The sequence below is a fragment of the Phodopus roborovskii genome, unplaced genomic scaffold (assembly GCF_943737965.1).
Source record: "Phodopus roborovskii unplaced genomic scaffold, PHOROB, whole genome shotgun sequence".
In the NCBI taxonomy this organism is placed as follows: domain Eukaryota; kingdom Metazoa; phylum Chordata; class Mammalia; order Rodentia; family Cricetidae; genus Phodopus; species Phodopus roborovskii.
In genome coordinates, this window is record NW_026125052.1 from 13,498,435 (window position 1) to 13,520,995 (window position 22,561).

Consider the following 22,561-nt stretch of genomic DNA (forward strand, 5'->3'; position numbering starts at 1 on the left):
TGGCAGACGAGGAGGGTGTGGGATGATGCTCAGAAAGCTGTCTTGAATGGAAAAGACTGGCCACTTCAACTGCCACCTTGTACCCATTTGAGTGTACGAATTAGGTACATTTTTATTTTTATAAACAGAATCATGAATCTCCATACCGGAGTCATTTGCCTTTGGATTATTACACTTACATGTGGGGCTCACTCAGTGACAATGGCATCCATCTGCATGGCCATCTTTCTGGAGCCAGGATGGGGCAGTCTCTAAGCCATACTTCTGGCAGTTTAAGATGCTCTGTTTTGTCTGCTTCAACTTTTCCAAGATACAGAAACACTGAGGGTCCACAGAAAGCCTGTGCCCCATCCAGATCTGACAACGGCTCAGACGCGGGGTCACATGACCCGTTTTGTTCTCACACAGGCCACCTGCAGGCCAGCATTGCTCAGAGTCAGGAGTGGTAGTGCACCTGTAATTCCAGGACTGGGGAAGTGGTGGTGGGAGGGTCAACCGCTCAGGGTCACCTTCCCGGGCTGCATATGATTCTGTCTCAGAAGGAGAAAGAGGAAGAGACGTGGGGAGGAGAAATAGGGATGAGGAAGAAGGAAGATGAGGAGGACCACTACTAGTAGATACTGAAAGGGCCAGCCACAAAAGACCCCAGAATGTTGTAAACATTGTTTGGAAATGTACAATGGTGGGTCTCCAACCATCCATCCATCCATCCATCCATCCATCTCAATATCCATCCATCATCCCTCTATCCATTCCTCTATCTGTCCATCATCCATCCTCCATCCATCATCCCTCTATCCATCCATCCACCCGTTCCTTTGCTCATTTGGTTATTTAGTCTAATAAAGATTAGAACCCTGGCAGAAAATCCTGAGGAACTCTCAGCTCAGGGCAGGAAGCAGAGCAAGTCTTCATCATTGAAGCAAAGAAAGGGCAAAAAAATGAAAAAACAAAACAAAACAAAACAAAAACAAACAAACAAAAAAACCAATACTCCAGAGCCAAGTGCTGGGAACACAAGATAAAAGTGGGAGAGTAGACAAAGGGCCCTCGGCAGAGAAAGCTATCCAAGAAAGAGCACTATAAAATTCTTTAAATATACTTTAAATGTGGTGGCATGTACCTTTGATCCCAGCACTCAGAGGAGGCAGAGGCAGGTGGATCTCTGTGAATTCCAGGCCAACCTGGTCTACAGAGTGAGTTCAGGACAGCCAGGGCTGTTACCCTGTCTGGAAAAGCAAAACAACAACAAAAAATAGACTATTTTTCCCTGTCTTCCTCCCCCTCCTTTTTGAGACAGGGATCCAGAGGCGCCTGGGACTCACAATGCAGCTGAGGATGACCCTAAACTATTCATCCTTCTACCTCTACCTCCTGAGTGCCGGGACTAAAGGAGCACAGCATCACGTGAAGCTCTCTATGAAAAATCCTTTATCAGAGAGTAAGAAGTCAAAATGGGCCAGATGTGGTGGCTAACTCTCCTCCCACATCCTCTTTGGCTGGTCCCTCTCCCTTCTACAGCCAGCTCTGGGGCCTCCTCCTTCTTCATGGCTGGCGCAGAGATATGGCACATGCTTCTGACACACATCTGGCCTCAAGTCAGTTTTGGAAAGGAAATTCTGGGAAAGGAGGACCAGTGCTCTAGGGCCATCTGAGGCCAGCCAGGTGCCAGCCAGAGTTCACATTACAATCTACAGCCCTTGGGACACTGATTCTGCTAATTCGCAGTCTGTCAGTTTTGACAATTACATGAAATGTTGCCACCACTGCCTGGCAAAATAGTTTCTTAAGACAAATGAAGGGGCCAGGTTTGGAGGCAGCATTGAGGAGGCAGAGGCAGGAGGATCTGTGAGTTCGAGGCCAGCCTGGTCTACAGAGTAAGTTCCAGGACATCCAGGGCTGTTACACAGAGAAACCCTGTCTTGAAAAAACAAACTACCAAAACAAAAATCAACAACAACAAAAGACAAGCGAAGGGAATTGTGTTTTGGCGCTTTCTCCAACCAAATGGAGAACACTGAGGCCACCATGGAGGATTTGAGCTGCAAGCAGATGCTGCTGACAGACACAGCTGTCCCCTGCATCACAGTGCCCTCCAAACTCCCATCACAGTGTGAGCAATAGTTTACTTAAGGGAGTAATGGAAACCTGACTGTGTTCAGCAACCCCACCCCACCCCACCCCCACCCCTCCGAAGACCTCGACCATCCTACTCAGCAGGGCAGAAGGACGATTCCCTGAGACAGAAGGACTCGCGGCTGGCACATCCTTTCCCGTTGCTGTTTGTTTTGCTTTGTTATAATCCATTTTGTAGGGGCAGGGTTGGGGGAGGTGCATGAGTTTGTGTGTCTGAGTAGGCCAGAGGTTGATGCCAGCAGCTTCCTCTATTGCTCTCCACCTCACTGAAACACCGGTTCTTGGTGAACCAGAACTCCATAATTGGGCAAGACCAGCTGTCCATCAAGTTCAAAGGTGTCTGCCTCCTCAGTGATACAACTGCAGGTATGTGCCTCCATGAGGGGATGGGGGCATATCGCCTTTCCTGGCTCCCCTCCGACCTCCTTCCACAGGTCACTCCGCCCATGGCTCCACCTCCCAATGGGCATGGTCAGTGCCACAGATGGACTATCTCACTACAGGGGCAGGGTTAGCTGTATGTTGGGCATCTGAAAGCAGGTTCTTAGCTAGCTAGTAGGTAAACATTTTACCTACTGAGTCATCACCCTAGACTACTTGTTTTTTGTTTGTGTGTGTGTGTGTGTGTGTGTGTGTGTGTGTGTGTGTGTGTGTGTTTTGAGGTGACATCTCTTGTAACCCAGCCTGGCTTTGAACTCTTTGACCCTCCTGCCTCCATCACCACGGTGCTGCCTTGCAGACACGTGTCATGACACCCAGATAGCTGGGGATCTTCACGATCAGGAAAACTGAATTCCACTGTGTATCATCTCAGGCAGGAAAGAGCTGAACATGGGCACAGGACAGAAGAGGCCTCCCGTCCTGGGTTCGAACTGTGGGATATCCATGGAAACAACACTCAGCAGGCCACAGTGCTCTCTCCCTGAAACACTTCAATCACAGTCATCTGGGAGTCACTACTACTCAAGGCTCAACCTAATCAAAGCAAATTCCCTGCTTGCCAAGCAGAACGGATTAAAAGGATCCTAACATGTTAGCCCCTAAAAAGCTGTCACTCCTGAAAGGGGGGGCTGTGACATTATTTTTTGTGGTACAAGACAGTGAGTTCAAGGCCCACTTTAAAACTAGTGAAGAGTGCTGGGCGTTGGTGGCACACGCCTTTAATCCCAGAACTTGGGAGGCAGAGGCAGGCAGATCTCTGGGAGTTTGAGGCCAGCCTGGTCTACAGAGTGAGGTCAGGACAACCAGAGCTGTTACACAGAGAAAACCTGTCTCAGAAAATCAAAACCTTAGTGAAGGCTAAAATTCTGTCTCAGAAAAATGCACCAATGTGCCTCTCAGTGTTGCCTTGAGAGTGGATAGAACCTGGAGCCTGGCACATGCTATACCAGGGTTCTACCACCGAGCCACATGCCAAGTCCCCTCCAATTGTTCCAACAACTGACACCACGGTGAGTTGTACTCATTGGCCACCAGCCCCAAATCTAGTATTGAGGATTAGAGTTGGGACTTAAATGACAATGGGCAATGGGACCCACACAGACACACAGCATGGACCAAGGGGAGCCATAAACTTGAGCTTTTAGGATGCTCCCTGTACATTCAGCCAAGACAAGAGACAGTCCTCCATGAAAGAGATCCTAGGATATTATAACTTGATAAAGGGACAGGAGCTTGGAAATGAATGCTTTTGAGCAACCCAGGGACATTGGGAGCTCTAAAGAGTCCTAGGACCAACAGTCCATGGATGCTGAGGGCATGGTCTCTATCATCAACTTAATTAGATTCAGGACCACCCAGGAGACACATCTCCAAAGGGCTTTCCCAGAGAGGTTCATCTGAGGAAGGGAGGATGGCCTGGGATAGGCGTGGTGTTATCCATGGGCTAGGGTCCAGGACCCAACACCAGCGTCCGCCTCTCTCTGCTTCCTGACTATGGGCTCCATGTGACCAGCACCTCACACTCCCACAGCTTCTCCTTCCTCACCACGTGGACTGTATGTGAGCCAGAACAAACCCATATTCCTCAAATGGTCTTTGTGAGGCATTTTGTCATAGGAAAGAGAAAAGTGGCTAATACAGAGGTCGCTGTATAGGGACTCACCTGGCACCTCTGGGGATGAATTGAGGATCATGAAGGCATCCGACAGGCCAGCCTTGACAGGGTGCTGGGCAGAGCTGATTTCCAGAACAGCCATAGGGATCTGCAGCAGGGAGAAGAGGCACCTTCCATCCACCCAGAACCCACCATGTCCACTAAGCCCCCACTCAGAGCTCCGCACCCAGCTGTCTGCTCAGTTCTAAAACACCTGGAACCACATTCTAGGACTCCCTCGATTCCCCCCACATGGACCCTCTGGCTCCACACAGGCCGGAAACTGCCCTGAGCCTCTCCCCTTCTGTTCTCTCCTGCTCTTGTCATCCATCTCCAGATACCGAGGTAACCCAGTGGCTCTTATGTCTGTCTGGTTCTCTCATCCCCTTCTCCAAGCTGTACCACTTCCCTACACCGTCTCCCAGCATGTCCCTTAGTCTACAATGGTCTGCTCCCCCACTCTCTACTCCAGCAAAGCCAGTTTCTTCTAGTGCTTTGGATAAGCCATGCTGTGACCTGCCAAAGGACTTCTGTGCAAAGGACTCTCCTCAATGCACTTGTGTGGTTTGAAAAAAAAAAAAAAAAAGGCTCCCAAAGGGAGTGGCACTACTAGGAGGTGTGGCCTTGTTGGAGTAGGTGTGGTGCTGCTGGAGGAAGTGTGTCACTGTGGAGGTGGGCTTTGAGGTCTCATATATGCTCAAGCCATGCCCAGTGAGGCAGACCACTTCCTGTTGCCTGTCAGTCAAGATATACGATCTTTCAGCTACCTCTCCAGCACTGTCTGCCTGCACGCTGGCATGTCATGACATGACATGATAATGGACTGAACCTCTGAACTGTAAGCTGCCATCACAAGTAAATGTTTTCCTTTATAAGAGTTGCTGTGGTCATGGTGTCTCTTCCCAGCAACAGAAACCCTGAGAGCACTTCATTCTTTTCTTTACTCCCTTCACATCCTGCCGTTTTCAACACTTTTCCTCAGGGAAGCTTCCCCTGGCCTCTGACAACGTGAAGACTCCCACAGCAGGCTTTTAACACTGGAAGCCTTTATGTAGGGGCATGGGGCTTGGTGCCTTTATGTAGGGGCACTAGTCCTGGTGATATTCCCATAGTGGTCTCTGTAATCATCGCTCAAGATCTGTATCTGCAAAAGGACTAAGTGTGAGTTCAGAGCTGCCCTGGCACCAAGCCCCATGCCCAGCACACCGCAGATTGCCTCTACAGACTTTCTGGATAAATGAGGGGCTCTAGAGCTCGCTCACCTCTTTGTAGCCGAAGACAATGCGGCCATCTTGGTGAAGGGCTGCCTGGAATGTGAAGCTGCCCCTGTCTTCCCGGCCCTGGAGGTAAACATGGTCCCACTGAACCACAAAGACTGTCCCTGGGGAGAAGAACAGAAACCTGGCTAGACAGGGAGCTAGTGCAGGGGAACCCAGAAGACATGGTGGTCAGAGGTGGTGGCCATTTGTGAATTTGTGAAGCAGAAACTTGGCAACCCACACCACCAGCCTAGCTTCCGAGCTATGGAAGCCCCTGAAGATCCTGTTATGTCCCGGGTCCCCAAGTTGCTCATCTCTTACTGTGTGTGTGTACCCATTCTTTCTTGCCTATCCTGACTCCCGGAGACCAAAGGGAAAATGGAATGTCTGTCTCGTAGGGGGATGGGGGCTCATGAGAGTGAGAAAGCCCTCTTGTCTCCACCTGGCTCAGCGATGCTAGGCAATGGTGCGTCAGTGCCCTTCTTACAGTTGAGAAAATAGCATAGGGTAGGAGGGAAAGGTGGCTGTCTGCCTGTGTGCCTGTGGACCTAGGGCTCCCAGGAAGGGGTTAGGCCAGGACCCCCCAGTGCTAGGTGAACTGTACTCAGATCGGACCTCACCATTGTCAAAGTAAGCAACTGTGGAGTTGTCAGAGTAGCCAGGGTTGAAGTTGGCCATCAGGGGTGCTACATACTGAGTAGCTGTGAGCATCCGGTGGAGCACGTCACCCACAAAGATGAAGCCTAAGGGAGAGAGGTTTGGAGTTATCACTAGAAATGGCTCAAGGGGCTGCCTCTAGGGTCCCCCATACACACTGGCAGGGGCTAGAAGTGAGCCTTGCGGCCTCATGCCCCTCCACACCCAGTGAGCTCTGGACTTAGTGAGATAGAAAACGGATCCAGACTAGAGAATTCTGGTCCCTTGTCTCTGGGTAGGAAAGGGGAGAGAAAGTAACTCCCATCTTCCCCAGTTTCAGGAGAAGCAGGAAACAGAATGAAAGTGACAGGAACCTAAGAGAAGCCTCATATCAAAGGGACCCTGGTCCTTGCTTCCTTGGGCTCAGACGCAGAAGTTGAAAGCCCAGAGCTACGCATACTGACTGTGTTGGTCCAGCAGGATGGATGCATGCACACACATGCAGGCATACCCACGGGCACACACACAGGTCACCTGGTTTAAGCGGGACATTCAAGGCATTCCCTGACTACCATAGCCCACCTGTCCTTCTGTCTCCAGTGAGTCCCCCAACAGCCTCCCTAAGTCATGCTGAGACCTCCAAGTCCTCCCCCAACCTCACTGGTTTTTCCTTACCTCCAGTTGCTATGGTGATCTGTCGCAGAGGATGCCCGTAGAAAGGGAAATCAAAGGACAAGACCACTCTCTGCAGGGAGAGGAGAGGGTCCCCATGGGTGAATCTGCTAGTCAAACGCTGGTCACCCTCCCTGATCCAGACTTGCCCGAACAATGTGGGCACAAGCACATCCGGGGCAGGCTCCCAAAGACGACAGCTGGGTACCCACACTACATGTCCTCTAACTGTATCTACCCCAGATCACAAACCTCTAGCCATAACCATGACCCCAGCCTCCCAGCCCAGGCTGACCTGCTAGGCCCTAGGCACTCACTGAAGCCTGTCGGTGAGAACTTGAGAGGATCCTGTGGACCTTCACGTGGCTCCGGTTGGCCATGGCCATGTCCACCCACAGATCCCGGCTGCGACGCTCACCAGGGCCATAGACTCGGGACACATAGTAGTTGTGGTTGTCCTCCTGCAGGGACAGAGATAGCACCCATAGGAGGTGTGATGAGCCAGGTAAGCTGGGTACCAGCTCTGCTCTTCCCTACCTAGGCTTGCCCAGATCCTCCTGGCCCAGAGCACTAGACCCACTGGGAGCTCCTGGAACACCCCTAAAGAGCATGGTCCTGTTCCATTCCTCAACAGGGCTGGCCCTAGCCAAATCCACACTAGTTCCATTTTGGTTCAGCTCTGACCTGCACAAACAAACAATTCCTGTAACCCTGAATGTATCAGAGCATGACAAAGGTCAAGTTCAGTATTGGGGACATGATGGAGAAACCCCAGATAAAGCCTTTGTCTAAAAGGAGCATGCCTAGACCACAGAGAACACACAATCTCTGAACTGCACTAAGAAAAAAATGGAGGGAAAAAAACCCCTACAACAACTAGGTCTTAGACGTCCAAGGGAGAAGGCAGTTTCTGATCTTGGGGGGTTGCTAGTCTGTTGCAGGAGATAGGACACAGGCAATGGAATACTCAGATGTGGGCAGATGTGGGCAGATGTGGGCAGCAGTGCTCTCACTGCGGTCACCAGATGGAGTAAAAGAAGAGAGACGCAAGGAGTTCCTCTCCTCAAGGGATAATTTTGCATCTCCCTATGTGGCTGACGGGGATACCACAGCGGGCTGGGTTTGTTCCACAGTCTCCCTCGGAGGAGCATCTGGGGCCAGGACTTGTAGCAGAAAGAATGGGAAAGCCAGCTAGCTGGGCTGTATCTCAACACTTCCTGGAGCAGGCCCAAGAACACCTCACAGAAGGCTAATGGTGGCAGCAGGGAGGTGGGAGGCTCCCAAGGCTGCCTCAGGTACTGTGATGCCCTGCCTCCTGGATCATTAATCAGGCTGCAGACACAGCAGAGCAGACTGTGTTCTTCCTGTTGAGCTGCCAACTGCCCAGCCAGGACCTGGCCTGAGCCCAGTGGGAGCAGGGAGCTGGGGCCCTGGCCACTGCGTGCCTGCAGAGCAGCAGACCACACCCTCTGAACACAGTTTGGAGACTCAGGGCTTGGGGTGGCTTGGAACATGGAGGGGAGGTCCTTCTGGGACCACCTGCTAGTGCAAGTCTGGGTTGGGCTCACTCCTAAATGGGAGGGCTTGCTGCTTCTGCAGGAGACCAGAGTTCTGTTCCCAACCCCACATTGCAGGGCTCACAACTGCCTATCACTCTAGCTCCAGGGGATCTGGTCTTTGTGAAAAAAAAGGAAATCAAGTTTAGATGCAAGTCTTGATGTGTATGTGCAGACCACGCCCAGCTACCTATATGTTTCAGGGTTCCCAGACCCCATCCATGAACATCTGCTTCATCTCAGGCCACACCTCCACACCTGCCATGTTCTCCAACCTGGTGCTTCCTCTACCAGACTGATTGGAATGGGCGCTTGAAGGCAAGTTTAAAGGAGTCCACAAAACCCAGACAAATGATTAACAGGTATCTATCAGGGAAGCACTCACACAACGATGGTAAATAACTGCCACGGTCTTCTGGCTCCAAAGATGCAGCCTCTGCCCTTCTGGATGCTACAACCACAACCCGAGAGATCAAGCCAGCCTCTCCTCTTCCTTATAAGGGGTCATGTCCACACACCCAAAGCCACACCCCTAGGATATGGCCACCCCAAGTCCACTGGTGGAACAAGATGTCACAACTTGTGGTCACATAATTCAACACACACAGGCATGCACACACCTTGAGCCATGGAAGCTTACCGTCTTCATCTATTGCTTCTGCAGCCTAAGCCAACCTCATCCTTCTGGATGGAGGCGGAGTAAAATTGAATGGGTGAGAAATTAGTGGCTGAAGAGCTGAGCTAAAACTGCCACCTTGCCTTGTCCACGGGAGACACTGGTCCCCAGACAGGACAAGGAACAGCTCCTTGCTTCTTGCTCCAACTATTAAGAATGGAAATGAGGTAGGAACTGATGTGTGCCTGGAGAGACAGGCTAAGCAGCTCTGATTCCCACAGCTGTTTAGGATCCTCAGGGTCTAGACTTTCTCTGTGACACTGCTAAGATGGCTGCTGGAAACATGGAACAGTCTTCTCTGTGGGGTGACTGGGAGAAGAACTTCCAGGAAGACCCCAGACAGCTCTTCATTAAACAGCACAAATCTGAACAGCAAGAGAGAAACAGAAAACCAAGTTTCTGGGCAGCTGTTCCCTGGCCACCATGTCTGTTTGTCTGTCTGTTTTTTCTTATACAAAGTCAACCACGGCTGGTTTCTTGACTGAACACTAGAGCAGAGTTCCATAGCTTGGAATGAAGCTCGGGGAGACTTCCTGGTTGTCACTATGGGCCCCCAGTCATGTTGTCACCTACCCCAGCAGTTCTGGTGGAGGATGTCCACTATGGCAGAGAGAGAATGGCCTCACAGTAACCACTGTTCCCACCTTACTGCAGCAGCAGACCCTCCACTTTATCTAGGCACGGGCCACCTAGCCTGACTGGATCTCCCCAGTCCTCCCAGCCACTTGGCCATGTATGACTAATGGGAGATTAGCAGAATTCTGTCCTTCTCCTCCTCCCACCCTGAGCCAAAATGGGATGCAGATGTGCAGATGTGATGGCTAGAATGGAAACAGCCATCTTAGATTACAAACATGGGAGGCACATTTGCACAGTGCAGAGTAACAGGACAGAGGGAAACTTCCTACATCACAGAGACCCTTTAACAGCCCTTGCTCATACTGTTCCCTGCGAGAGATTTATTGTGTATCTTAAGGCCCAGTCATGGAGGCATTTGCTGAAAGTGCATTCTAATTAATACAAAAGCAGGGCACGGTGATATGTGTTTGAGATCCCAGTGCTTCGGAGGTAAAGGCAGGAGGATCAGGAGCTCAAGACCAGCCTTAGCTACACTGCAAGTCTGAGGCCAGCCTGGGTTGTATGAGACTCTATCTCAAATAAATAAATAAATACAAAGAAAAGGGGGTGGGCTACAGAAGCAAGCCCTAGTTGGTCTTTCCAGCCAATAAACACTGTATGATGTACAGTTAACACATGTACAAGGTATCAATATTGTGTATGCACAGGTCCAGGAACTCACTATCCACAGACCATCATCACTGCATCACCTGCTGTTTGTCACCCCAGAGGGTGGTCCCTAGGTGCTGGGGCAGGGGCAGGGGCAGTGCTGATTTGACATTTCAAAGAGGGTCAGTGATTCTAGTGAAGGAGGCAGTGTCTGTGAATGTCACAAAGCCCCCGTCAGTCAATAATCTCCCTGTTTCACTGGCGATGGGGTAAACTCAGACCTTTTTTCTTTCTTCCTTGGCAGCTCAGCACCTACATCACATCACAGTGAAACCACTCTACCTTCTGGAGCCTTCTCCAGCACCCTCCATCCCATAGCAGCGCATGGGGCATCTCCAGGAACTCTTAGGGTCCCATGGGGCATCATTTGAAAAACCACTGCTCCAGGATCAAGTGTGCATTCGGGCTTTGGTGTCAGCCTGATCTGAGTTCGAAACCCAGACATGATGATGGTTGGTGAAGAAGTGTCCCTTCTTCAATGCTGCAGTCTTGCAAGGATTCCCTGGGACAGGACAACCGACAGCTCTTGGCCCGGTGCCCACAGCAGGTGTCCTGTAAAGTGCTAGCTCTTAGATTATTGTGTTGGCCCTTTCCATGAAATGTCTTGACAGCACAGGCTACCTCCTCAAACATCCCCAGACTCCACATAGTTCACATAGCAAAGGGTCTTATCCCTCCATCGCTCATGCTGCTGGAGACCCTCCAGGCACTTCACTCTGAGGGTGACACTATTTACTTTGGCTGAGCTGAAGATGTTTCTGGAAAGGAACTCCGCCTAAGCTCTCACAATCATCCTGTCACCTGCCAGCCAGCTGGCTGGTCGGGATGCTGGGCAAGCCACCAAGGGCACTGCAGGGCTGGCAGGAGAGCGTGGCGAGCCAGGCTTGCCAGGATAGCCCTGAGGCAGCTGGAGCCAGCCAAGGAAGCACTGCTGAGAAGGGGCTTTGTCGCTACCCAGTCCATGAGGGTTTACAGAGCCACCCGCTGGGGAGCGAGTTCTAGGTCCCAGATACTCAAAATGGCCTGGGCTCCCCAACAACAGAGTCCCTTAGGAGCCCATCGGAGTTCTGGGCTGGGTTGGGAGGCTGAGGCAGGAGGATCTCTGTGAATTCGAGGCCAACGTGGTCTACGTAGTTCCTGGACAGGCTCCAAAGCTACTGAGAAAACCTGTCTCAAAAGACAAAATAAAACAAAAACAAAAATGAAAGAAAGAAAATAAAAAAATCCAGGTGTGGGGACTCATTGTGTAATCTTAGCACTTAGAAAACTGAGGCAGGAGGATTGCCAGTTAAAGGCCAGCCTAAGTTACAGAGAGAGTTCCAGTCCAGACAGAACTAAAAGGGGTTAAAAATTCTTAAATAAATATGAAAAGGAAGAAAGGGAGAGAGGGAGGGGGAGGAGAGAGGGAGGGAGGGGAGGGGAAGAGAGGGCAATGATACCAACCCCAAACCTGCAGATCAGAGCTGACATCTGCATAAGAAAAATTTAGAAGTTTGCAGAGAAATTTTTAAAAATAAAAAATGCAGATTTAAAAACATAAAAATGTTTTCCCCACACCATTCATCCTAAAGGAGATGGTGGCTAAGAGCTAGATTGTGAACAGAACTGGCTCTGCCACTCATTGGATGTGTGACCAGGGGCAGGTGACTTCAGTCATCCCTTCTGGATCAAGAGAAAACAGGGCATCAGAAACACCTGTCCAGTGGATAGGGTAGCCCAGTGGGTATTTTCCCAGTGCATAGGACAGCTCAATGGTAGGGTGGCTAAGTGGGTAGGATCACCCAATGGCCACTGGCCCAGGCCAGAGCTACAGTCAGCGGAAGTCACTGCCCTGCTGGCTAGGTTTTCCTCTCCTGTCTTCTGGTGGGCTTTCCCTGGACCTCCTTCTCCTTCTCGGACTGCTACCTTGAAATAGGGAATTCTTTTTTTTTTTTTTTTTTGAGACAGGGTTTCTCTGTGGTTTTGGAGGCTGTCCTGGAACTAGCTCTTGTAGATTAGGTTGGTCTTGAACTCACAGAGATCCACCTGCCTCTGCCTCCTGAGTGCTGGGATCCATTGGAGGAATGGATCCCAGATACAATCAATATTGCAGTTCATGATCATGATGATGCATGGATAGGACAGGTGATTTCCAGAGGTTTGAAGAAAAATAAAAATGGCAAGTGTTTAAATTGTGGCAAACAAAGTCACTTTAAAAGGGACTGTAAACAGGGAATTCCTAGAAACAATGTTTTTTCTAAACATAATCCAAGCAGAATGCCCCTCCTTTCTGGATTATGCCAAAGGTGTGGCAAAGGCAGGCATTGGACAAAGAAAGTAGATCAACAAAGGATTCACTGTAACCTTTGCCATAAGAGAAACTCCCTGAAGGGTCTCTCACAGGCCTGCATTCCAAATTTGCTTCAGTCATCTCTATCATTGTAGAGGAAGCCCCTCCCCAGAACAATTAAAGAACCTAATACCATTGTAAGAAATTTTACTGCTTTGGCTGATAGAACAGTTACACAAGCAAGAAAAAAAAAAGACAAAAAAATCAGGAAAAAATAAAGTGAGCATTTTGGCAAACTTAAATGAACAAGGACCAAAATTAAAAATAGAATAAATGTTGTCAATGAAGGTCTGGTAGACACAGGTGTGGGTGTAACAATAATTTCACCAGTACCTTGGCATCCAAATTGGCCCCTTCAGGACTAGAACTTCATCTCAAGTAAAGCAGAGTGTGAGATGGGTCAAATGTATAGGGCCAGAAGGGCAGAGAGGAAAATTAAAACCATTTGTTGCTAATAGTGCAATGAATTCTTGGGGATGTGATTCCTTACAGCAATGGAATACTCAGGTTAACATTTTCCCCAGTCTTAGAAACAAATGGAGAATGGTAACAGATCTAAGAGCTGTTAATAAGGTGATTCAGCCAATGGGCCCTCTACAGTCTGCAATTCCTTTGCCTTCTCCATTGCCTAAAGGATGACCTCTCATAGTTACTGATTTAAAAGATTGTTTCTTCACTACACCTTTACAAGAAAAAGACAAAGAAAATTTACCTTCACAGCACATACTTATAATAATTTTCTGCCTGCTAAAAGATATCAATGGAAGTTTCTCTCACAGGGAATGTTAAATAGCAATTTGTAAGCAATTTCCTCAATCTATAGTTTACCATTACATGGATGACATCTAAATGCAGAGGGAAGATATTATTTTAGAATGAATCTTTTTACCATATAAACTGAGTAAAAAAATTAAAAACTTAAGTGGAAAAGGTCTCTGAGTGAATTCTTTTTTCTTTAGCTTTATTTATTTATTATGTATGCAGTGTTTTTCCTGCATGTACACCTGCAGGCCAGAAGAGGGCACCAGATTTCCTTACAGAGGGATGTGGTTGCTGGGAATTGAACTCAGGACCTTTAGAAGAACAGGCAGTGCTCTTAACTACTGAGCCATCTTTTCAGCCCCTGAGTTAATTCTAAAAGGAAATTGAGACTTTGTCAATTGGTAGAAATAGACCCAGCAGAAATTAAATTATAGTACCTTTTAATAATGATGAAATTGACAAATTATGAGCAAAAAGTGAACCTTGGCAAAGAGATTGCAGTAATTTTGGTGGGGAGAGATTAACAACTAATATCTCAAAAGCGAGAGAATTCAACACATAAATAGAACTAATTGGAATCTTCCTCACATTGTACGGGAAACACCAATATCTGGATCTATATTGATGCAAATTAATCTTTCTTTCTTCCTTTTTTAATTTTTTCTTTCTTCCTTTCTTTCTTTCTTTTTTTTTTTTTTTCTTTGAGACAGGTTTTCAAAGCTCTGGCTGTCCTGGAACTTGCTATGTAAACCAGGCTGGCCTGGAACTTACTCCTGCCTCTTTCTCTCCCAAGTGCCAGGATTAAGCTATGTGCCTGCTGCCACCACCACCCAGCAAATCTCTTTTGTAAAAAGGCTATCTTAGGAAAACCAGGATGGCTGGACACTGTGAACCACAGCTCATTTCACACCCAGTGTACACCCTCTGCAGCACCGTCAGGGGCCAGCCTTCGTGGACCCGACTGCATCCTCTTTACTGTCACACTGAGCCAACATCATCTGCCACACAATGGAAACATGGACTCAAGGGCTCAAAGATTTTCCCAAGATGAAACCAGACAACCAGATTTTAAAACGGAGTAAAGTTGTCAGTAGACCCTCCTCCAAGGAAGATGCACAAATAGCCAATAAAAACACCGGAAAACTTTTAGTGTCTTTAGTCATTGGGGAAATTCAAATCAAAACTGCAACATGAGTTAGGTGTCAAGATACCTATAATCCCAGCACTCAGAAGGCTGATGCAGAACACGTTTCACTATAGGCTGCACAGTAAGTTCCAGCCTTGGCTACAAGATGAGAATCTAAGCAAGCAGACATGGGGCTGGGGAGATGCCCTGTGGGCAAGGGTGCTTGCTTTGAAAGCAAGAGGACCTGAGTTCGAGTCCCCAGCAACCATGTAAAAGTAGGGCATGCATGCTCCGGGCCAGTGCTGAAGAGCAGAGATAGCTGGATCCTGCTAGCCTAGCCCAACGAGAAGCTTCAGGGTTAGTGAGAGACCTTGCCTCATAGGTGGGCAATCAGATCAGAGTGTGAAATGGACATAGACTCCCTAAAGACCCTGGCAACCCCTCACTCACAATGTGCTGTTCACGAGCACGAGGTAATGCAGCAGAGGGCCTTTGAGGCCCCTGAGTCCACTCTGCTATCGGCTCTCTCTACCACCATTGGAGACCTCTAGGGACGGGGAGCCCCTCCTTCCTTTGCTCCCTCAGAGAAGGAGTACCTGTCGTGGGCAGGCAGGCACTGATCACAAGTGACAAGACAGCCTGCTTCTAAGGTGCCAGAGGGAGGCATAGAATACAAACACATACAGGTACTGCGATACGGGCGCCAAGCAACATGAGGCAAAAATAAGACTCTTCCTTCTGCTGCATCACAGCTCCCCAGCTGTGGGAACACAGTCACAGCCAGAGCTTTCTCTGTACCAGGAAGCACCCTAAGAGCCTCTCCCCGATGCTTCCAGGGGTCAGGACTCAAGTCTCTTCACTGTCCCGTTTTGGTCCCTGGGCTCCTCTATGTTCTAGAGGGCCACCTGAAAAGGATGCAAGCCAGAAGACAGCCTGCAAGATCCCCACAGTCCTGGCTCTGGTCCCTGGCTGTCATGGGTTTCCTTTAGCACAGCTGCTTTCCCGCCTCCGCCTCCGTCCTTGGCAGAGGCCCCCTGTGCCTGACTCAGCCCAGCCCACAGCAGCCCCACAGTGCTGAGAAACCATTTCCTAAACCATTTCAGCGGGCTCGCAGCTGACTCACTGCAGCCTTGAGCCCCAGGATCTTCGTTTCTCAGGGCAACTGCACCTGGCCTGGGGCAGGTCCCACTCCCACCCACTAAGGATGAGAGGACTCTTTCCTGATGTGGCATCTGGATCCTCTTCCAGATCGAGTTCATCCTAGCCCTTCTTCACCTTCTGTTTCTTAGACAGAGCTGGGGACAGCCTGATAAAGGCATCTTCTCTAAGGTGGCCTTGTTCTTCAGTGTGACCTCTTTTTTAAAAAATTTTAATTCGGTTTTTGAGGCAGTTTCTTTGTGTAGCCCTGGCTGTCATAGAATTCACTCTGTAGACCAGGCTGGTCTCCAACTCAGAGATCTGCCTACTTCTGCCTTCCTAGTGATGGGAGTAAAGGCGTGAGCCACCATGCCTAGCTACAGTGTGGCCTTTTGGTGAGTGGTTGTCAAGGACTCCAGATGGTAGAGGTCACGTGCTCAAGTGTAGCCACGAGGTGCATTTGAAAAACCTGCTGTTCTGGCGTCACCCTGGCCACTGCCCACTGCTACTGACATTTCTTTCATGAAGTTTGAGACAAAATCCCATTCTTTGTTTTAGAATTTACTATGTAGTTCAGACTGGTTTTGAACTAGTGACAATCCTCCTGCCTCAGTCTCCTGAGTGCTGGGATTACAAGGTGAACTACCATACCTCACTTTTTTTTTTTTTTTTTTTTAGTATTAAGTATTGAACTTTGGGCCTTGCAGTCTAGGCAAATGCTATGCCACTGAATTATATCCCTGGCTCTGTTTTTACTATTTTATTTTATTTTTTGACACAGGATCTCTCTACACAGCCATGGTTGCCCTGGAAAACACTATATAGACCAGGCTAGCCTCAAATTGATATTATAAAAAAAAAAAAAAAGAATCCTCCTGACTCTGTCTTCTGAGTGCTGGGATCAAAGGCATGCACCACCACACCTGTCCTATTCATTTTATTTTTGTGTCAGATTTTCATTAAGTTGCCCAGGCTAGCCACATCCACCCTGTAATTCCAGCTCCAGGGGATCTGACACCCTCTTCTGGCCTCTGGGGTTACCTGCACACTTGTGCCGTACCCTCTCACAGACACACTCACATACACACAAATACAAAATAAAACAAATCTCTTTTTAAAACCTCAAAATCACCCGGACATCTTAGATCCCAGAAGCTCTTACCTGCAGACGCCCAGCAGAACCACACACAGAGTTTTGTTATTTATTTCCTTTTTCACAGGAGCAAGGATAGAACCCAGGGCCTCACACATGCTAGGCACATGCTCCATCCCTACATCCCTGCCCCAGGTAGGGATATTTTATATTATTTATTATGTACACGGTGTTCTATCTGCATGTATGCCTGTGCCAGAAGAGGGCACCAGATCTCACTACAGATGGTTGTGAGCCACTGTGTGGTTGCTGGGAATTGAACTCAGAACCTCTGGAAGAGCAGCCAGCGCGCTTAGCCTCTGAGCCATCTCTCCAGCCATTTTACTTTTGAACTGACTTTATTCTATTTTATTTTATGTGTACATGTATTTTGCCTGTACATGTTTGTGCACCACATGAGTGCCTGGTGCCCAAGGCCAGAAGAGTGCCAGATCCCCGGAACTGGAGTTGCAGGCAGCTGCGCCATGTAGATGCTTGGAATAGTAGCTAGGGCCTCTGAAAGAGCAGCTGGTGCCCTTAAACCCTGAGCCATCTCCCCAGCTCCATGTGAGCATACTGTGAAGAAATGAATTCCAGGCTTCAATGCTACTGAACTAATCTCTCCAGAGTAGAGCCCGACTGTGTGTTTGTCTTTAAGCCCTAGTGTAATTGAGTCCACTGGAGCTCACAGAATGCACTGTTCCTTCAAAACACCCACAGACAATTGCTTCCAGGAGTCTTTGTCTCTGTGGCTAGTTTCTGTGACATCCTCTTTGTGCAGACTGGGACATGACCCTTTTGACCATCATGTCCGGTCCCTGAGCAAGTGCCAGTTATTTAATCCAGAGTTTGAGAAAGCATGGAGGAATGGGTAAGCCAGCAGGAGTCCCTTCCTTAGGACATCTCATGGTCTGACTGTCCACTCTTCCATCCTTCCATACCTACCCTACTCCTCAGTTCTGAATGTTCCAGAAAGCACGACAGAATGGGAAGTGAGTGGGCTTTGTCCTTTGAGAGGTCAGCTTGGGGCTGGGTTGATGGCCTGTTGAGGGAGCCGTTTGCCTCAGGCACAGTGATAAAGGAACCAAAAAGTTCAGCAGTTGAAAAGAACATCTTAATACGGCATTTTATATAAACCATCCCTAGAGCCTCCTTTAACCCCAGCACTTGGGAGGCAGAGGCAGGCAGATCTACAGCCCGATCTACAGAGCTAGCTCCAGGATAGCCAGGGTTACCCAGAGAAACTGTGTCAAACAAACAAAATCAAACAAGTGCTATTTTGATGAATGAAATCTCAAAATGTTAAATAATGACAGAATCAGTCATGGTGTCATACTACTCCAGAGACTGAGGTAAGCACAGTGTCACAAATGACACAGAGGATGAAAAAAACTAAACACTCGGTTTGTGAAATGCCCTTAGAGAGAAAAGATGTTTCATCCATGACATAGGAACAAGAAAGGGGATTTTCATAAGAAAAATAATAAAAAGTCTTAGAAATGTAAAACATGGCCAGGTGTGTACAACAGGGTTCAAGACCTTAGCACTTCTGACTCCATGATGGAAGTACCATTCAGGCCATAAAACTCATCCCATAAATAGTCCCACCTGTCAAAATGAAAACAAAGACCGGATTCATCAAAGTCCATAGTTCTGGGAAAGTCTCTAAATGAATTAATCTTGGTTTTTGCTTCTGTAGTTCTGTTTCTGGCTGACAGTTCTTGTTACCTGAAATATGTCAACCCAGAACATGGTTTCTTGTGATTAAAAGCTCATTCTGAGAAAGGCTTGGTGTTACACTGGGATCCCAAACATCTAGTATAGCCCCTGGCTGGCTAGTAGACCTTCTATAGACTTCCGTGGTGGGTACCCCACAACAGTGTGGTGGCTCCGGCTGGAGGCTAGCCTGTCTGTCCTACAGAGTAAAACCCAGGCCAGCCTGGACAGTCAGCTCTGATTTCAGAACGCTGGAATGATGGTGAACAGAAGTGTATGACCAGGTCAGGAATAACAGTGACACCAAACATCAATTTTCCTTTATGAGACAGGACTTGCTGTGTTGGCTGAGCTGGCCCCAAACTTTCAGCAATCCTGCCTTCCAAGTACTAGGATTACAGGCATGGGCTACCATGCCTTAGGTTATACAAATCTCCTTGGAGTGGGAAGCAGGGGTGGATGTATGTGCTGAAAGAGAGGTCTCATTAGGTACCCCAGGCTAGTCTTCAATTCCTAGCTATCTTCCTGCCCCAGCCTCCCAAGAGCTGGGATTATAGGTATGAACCATTGTGCTCATGGTTGCAGAGGATCCCTCCATGGTGACATCAGAAGAAAATGGTGAAATGCCTTCAAGCTTGTTAGATCCCCATCAGACCCTCTCCTCCCCCTCCAAACCCTGACTCCTCTTTCAAAAAGCTCACCAAGTGGTGGCTCCTCCCCTGGAGCCACTCAAAGACCACACCTACATAGGGTCTTTAAGGCCCTCCCCTCCAATCAAAGAAACAAAGCTCACTCATTCAGGGAGCCTAAGAAGCAGACTAATTGGAAAGCAATAGCCTAGAGGCATCCTGCTGAGGAGCAGGTTGTGGACATAGCAGGCAGCCTGGGTCTTCTGTGTTTATTCTTCTCTGCTTCTGGGATGATTTGAACCTACACTGCCCAGGCTGGCTCTGAACTCCAGGTCATTCTCTTGCTTCAGCTTTACACTCAGCTGGGCTCACAGGCATGCACGGCCACATCTCACTACCTCTAGCCCTGCCTGATGTCTGGAAGCTTCTGGAAGTTCTTCAGACACAGAAAATGAAGACGCTGTGACACACATCCTCTTCATCTGTAGTTTTTCTGCATCCTGAGCCTCCACCCTTCCCTTCCCCCCCCCAACTCACTCACACTCACCCCAGACACAAGCCACCCGCAGTGGCAAACTGTGGGCACGTGGACATAATAGGCAAGATTCCCCAGCCACAGGTGCAGACCGCCTCCAGCTTACACTCACACATGGATGCAGAGGCCCTTCAGCTTTCAGAGTCATCCCCGCCCAGAGTGCTTCCCGCCCCCAGGCCCAGAAACTTCTGCCTCAAAGACACCTTGACTGCTTCCTCCTCTGCTCCAACCACCTCTTGCTGTGAGCCCTGTCCTTAACTTTTAGGGCCCCACAGCTGCGCTGTACCGATGTCATCTTTAGCTTCTTCTCCTCTAAGTCATGGCAGAGCTCAGTGCCTGCCCTGCATCCTGGAGCAGGTTTCTCTGTTGCTCAGGGACCTAGTGGAGGAGGCCAGCCGCCTACAAAACTCTGAGATGCTCTGATCCTATGGCCCAGTCTGGAGTCAGCTTGCTCTTCTTCTCTGGGTTCCCCATCCAGTCCAGTCTCCATACCAGACACTCTGGACCCCAGCTCTGCCCTCCCACAGTGTTGGTTCACCACTTACCACCACCCTGGTCCTGTTGTCCGGTAGTGTGTCAATGGCCAGCGAGGCCCCACCCAGGTCCTGGCTTAGCTGGGTCCTGCCTGGCTTCAACCCCTGCCCAGGGCTCTCTCGGGCTCTCCGACTCCAGCCTTGCCTGGTCCTCTTGGCAGTCCATTCAGAGCCCTGGCCTTCATCATGACCTAGGAGCAGGGACAGAACACTGAGCGTTGGTGGCCCTGAGGAAGGATGTAAGAAGGGGTCAGACCTCCTGTCTTGCAGGAGCCTCAACACTACACCATCATTGGTTCTGAGGACACTTGATGACCAGGACAGAAGGTTCACAACACAGACTGAGAACCATGTGCCTCATACCATGCCCAGAAACAAGTGCATGCAATGCTAAAACCCCTCAACCCTCCACAGTGGACATGGTTTGTCTGGCAAATCAGAATCTGGCTCAGAGGTTAAAGGTGCTGGGGACTGAACTCAGAGCTTCACACCTGCCAGGCTCTACCACTGACCTACATGCCCAACTATGTCCTTCTTTCTTTCTTTCTTTCTTTCTTTCTTTCTTTCTTTCTTCCTTCCTTCCTTCCTTCCTTCCTTTCTTTCTTTCTTCCTTCCTTCCTTCCTTCCTTTCTTTTTCTTTTTCTCAAGGCAGGGTTTCTCTGTATAGCCCTGGCTGTCCTGGAACTCTCTCTGTAGACCAAGCTAGCCATGAACTCATAGAGATCCACCTGCCTCTGCCTCCCCAGGGCTGGGATTAAAGGTGTACACCACCATTCTATCTCTTTGGGTTTTTGTTGTTGTTGTTGTTGATGTTGGTTTTTTTTTTAAATATTCCATATGTCTCTTATAAGTGTAACCATACATCTCTTGTGACTAGCTTATTTAACTTTAACATAGTTATCTTCAAGGTGCAGCCATGCTCTTTTTGAAGACAGAATGATATTTGTGCTATACCACATTTTGCTTATCTGATCATTGATCGTGTTCATGAGTTGGAAATCATGAATTCTAAGAGGAATAAAGAGCACCAGCATCTCTTTGGGAACCTGTTTTCACTTCTTTGGGTTGTGTGCCCAGAAATGGAATTGTTGGTTCCTATAGTAAATTCCATTTCCTTCCATACTGTTTTCCAAATGAAATGGCTATGCTAGTTCATTTGTTTGTATGTTTTAAAATTATTTTTATTTCATTTTATTTTATGTACATTGGTGTTTTGTTTGCATATAGTGCCCATGGAGGCCAATAGAGGGCGTTAGATCTCCTGGAACTGTAGTTATAGACAGTTTTGAGCTGCTATGTGGATGCTGAAAAACAGACCCAGGTCCTCTGGACGAGCAGCCAGTGCTCTCAACCACTGAGCCATCTCTCCAGACTCAGAGTCCAGGTTCTCTTCTCAGTAATGCCTGAGATTTCCTATGTCTTCACAGCATTGTCAAGTCTTGTTATTCCCCACGATCTTGGTAGTAACCATTCTAATCAATGGACAGGAAGTGATACGTACTTGTGATACCTATTCTTGAATGATTAGTGAGGATGGGCAACACTTTGTGTGTTATTGACTGTATGCTTTCTTTAGGAGCATGTTTAAGTCCTTGACCTATTTTTAAGTCTGGTGGCTTGTTGGCCTGGATCATAGTTTTGTAAGCCATTCAATAGCATCTTTTCTCTCTACCCACTGGACCCTGCCACACCTCACTCCCCTCCTCCCTCCTCCACTGGCTGTGATTGCTGAAAAGACATAACCAGAAACTCCCTGGAAACAGATGCTTTTCCCTTGTCCACTTGATTTGGTTTGTTTGTTTTGAAACAGGACCTTAATTCTTAGCCCTGGCTGACCTGGAATTGGCTATGTAAATGAGGCTGGCCTTAAATCACAGAGATCTGCCTGTATCTGCCTGTAGGTTGCTAGGACCAAAAGTGTGTGTTATCTTACCTGGCTCCCTTGTCCTAAGGAGGGGCACCTGGGACAAAGCTTGGGTGGAGGGGTTTGTTTATTGGGGGAAAGTGAATGGGAAAAGAGGAAGTGGCAGGGGAGACTGGCCTCTAGGGACAGGAGGGACAGGAGAGGCAGAAGAGAAGAGAAAGGGAGGGAAGGAGGAAGGGAGGGAGAGGCAGAAAGAGGGAGAGAAAAGAAAGAGGATAGAGGGAGGTGGCCAGGGCGCTTTTGAAAGGGAATGTAGTGAATGTGCACAGGGGGTGCTCTTAGTGGCTGCAGCTGAGGATATATCCTGTCAGAACCCCAAGGACAGGCCAGAACAGATGCCTGAATACTCACAATAGTTTTAGCTCCATTACTACTTTCAAGCTTCAACCTCAGGCAAATCACTTTCCTGTATAACCAGGGG

The 22,561-nt window shown here is 48.7% G+C and overlaps 1 protein-coding gene across 1 annotated transcript in view; it reads right to left on the reverse strand.

The window, feature by feature from the left end:
- Positions 1-22,561, reverse strand: part of Plxdc1 (plexin domain containing 1) — a 52,407-nt gene that overhangs the window by 23,387 nt on the left and 6,459 nt on the right. Inside the window, exons 2-7 of the mRNA XM_051175564.1 lie at positions 20,229-20,407; positions 7,116-7,259; positions 6,802-6,871; positions 6,111-6,233; positions 5,494-5,612; positions 4,241-4,340 (exon numbers count right to left, since the gene is read on the reverse strand). Coding sequence (XP_051031521.1) covers positions 4,241-4,340; positions 5,494-5,612; positions 6,111-6,233; positions 6,802-6,871; positions 7,116-7,259; positions 20,229-20,407 — 735 coding nt within the window. The remainder of the gene's footprint in view (positions 1-4,240; positions 4,341-5,493; positions 5,613-6,110; positions 6,234-6,801; positions 6,872-7,115; positions 7,260-20,228; positions 20,408-22,561) is intronic.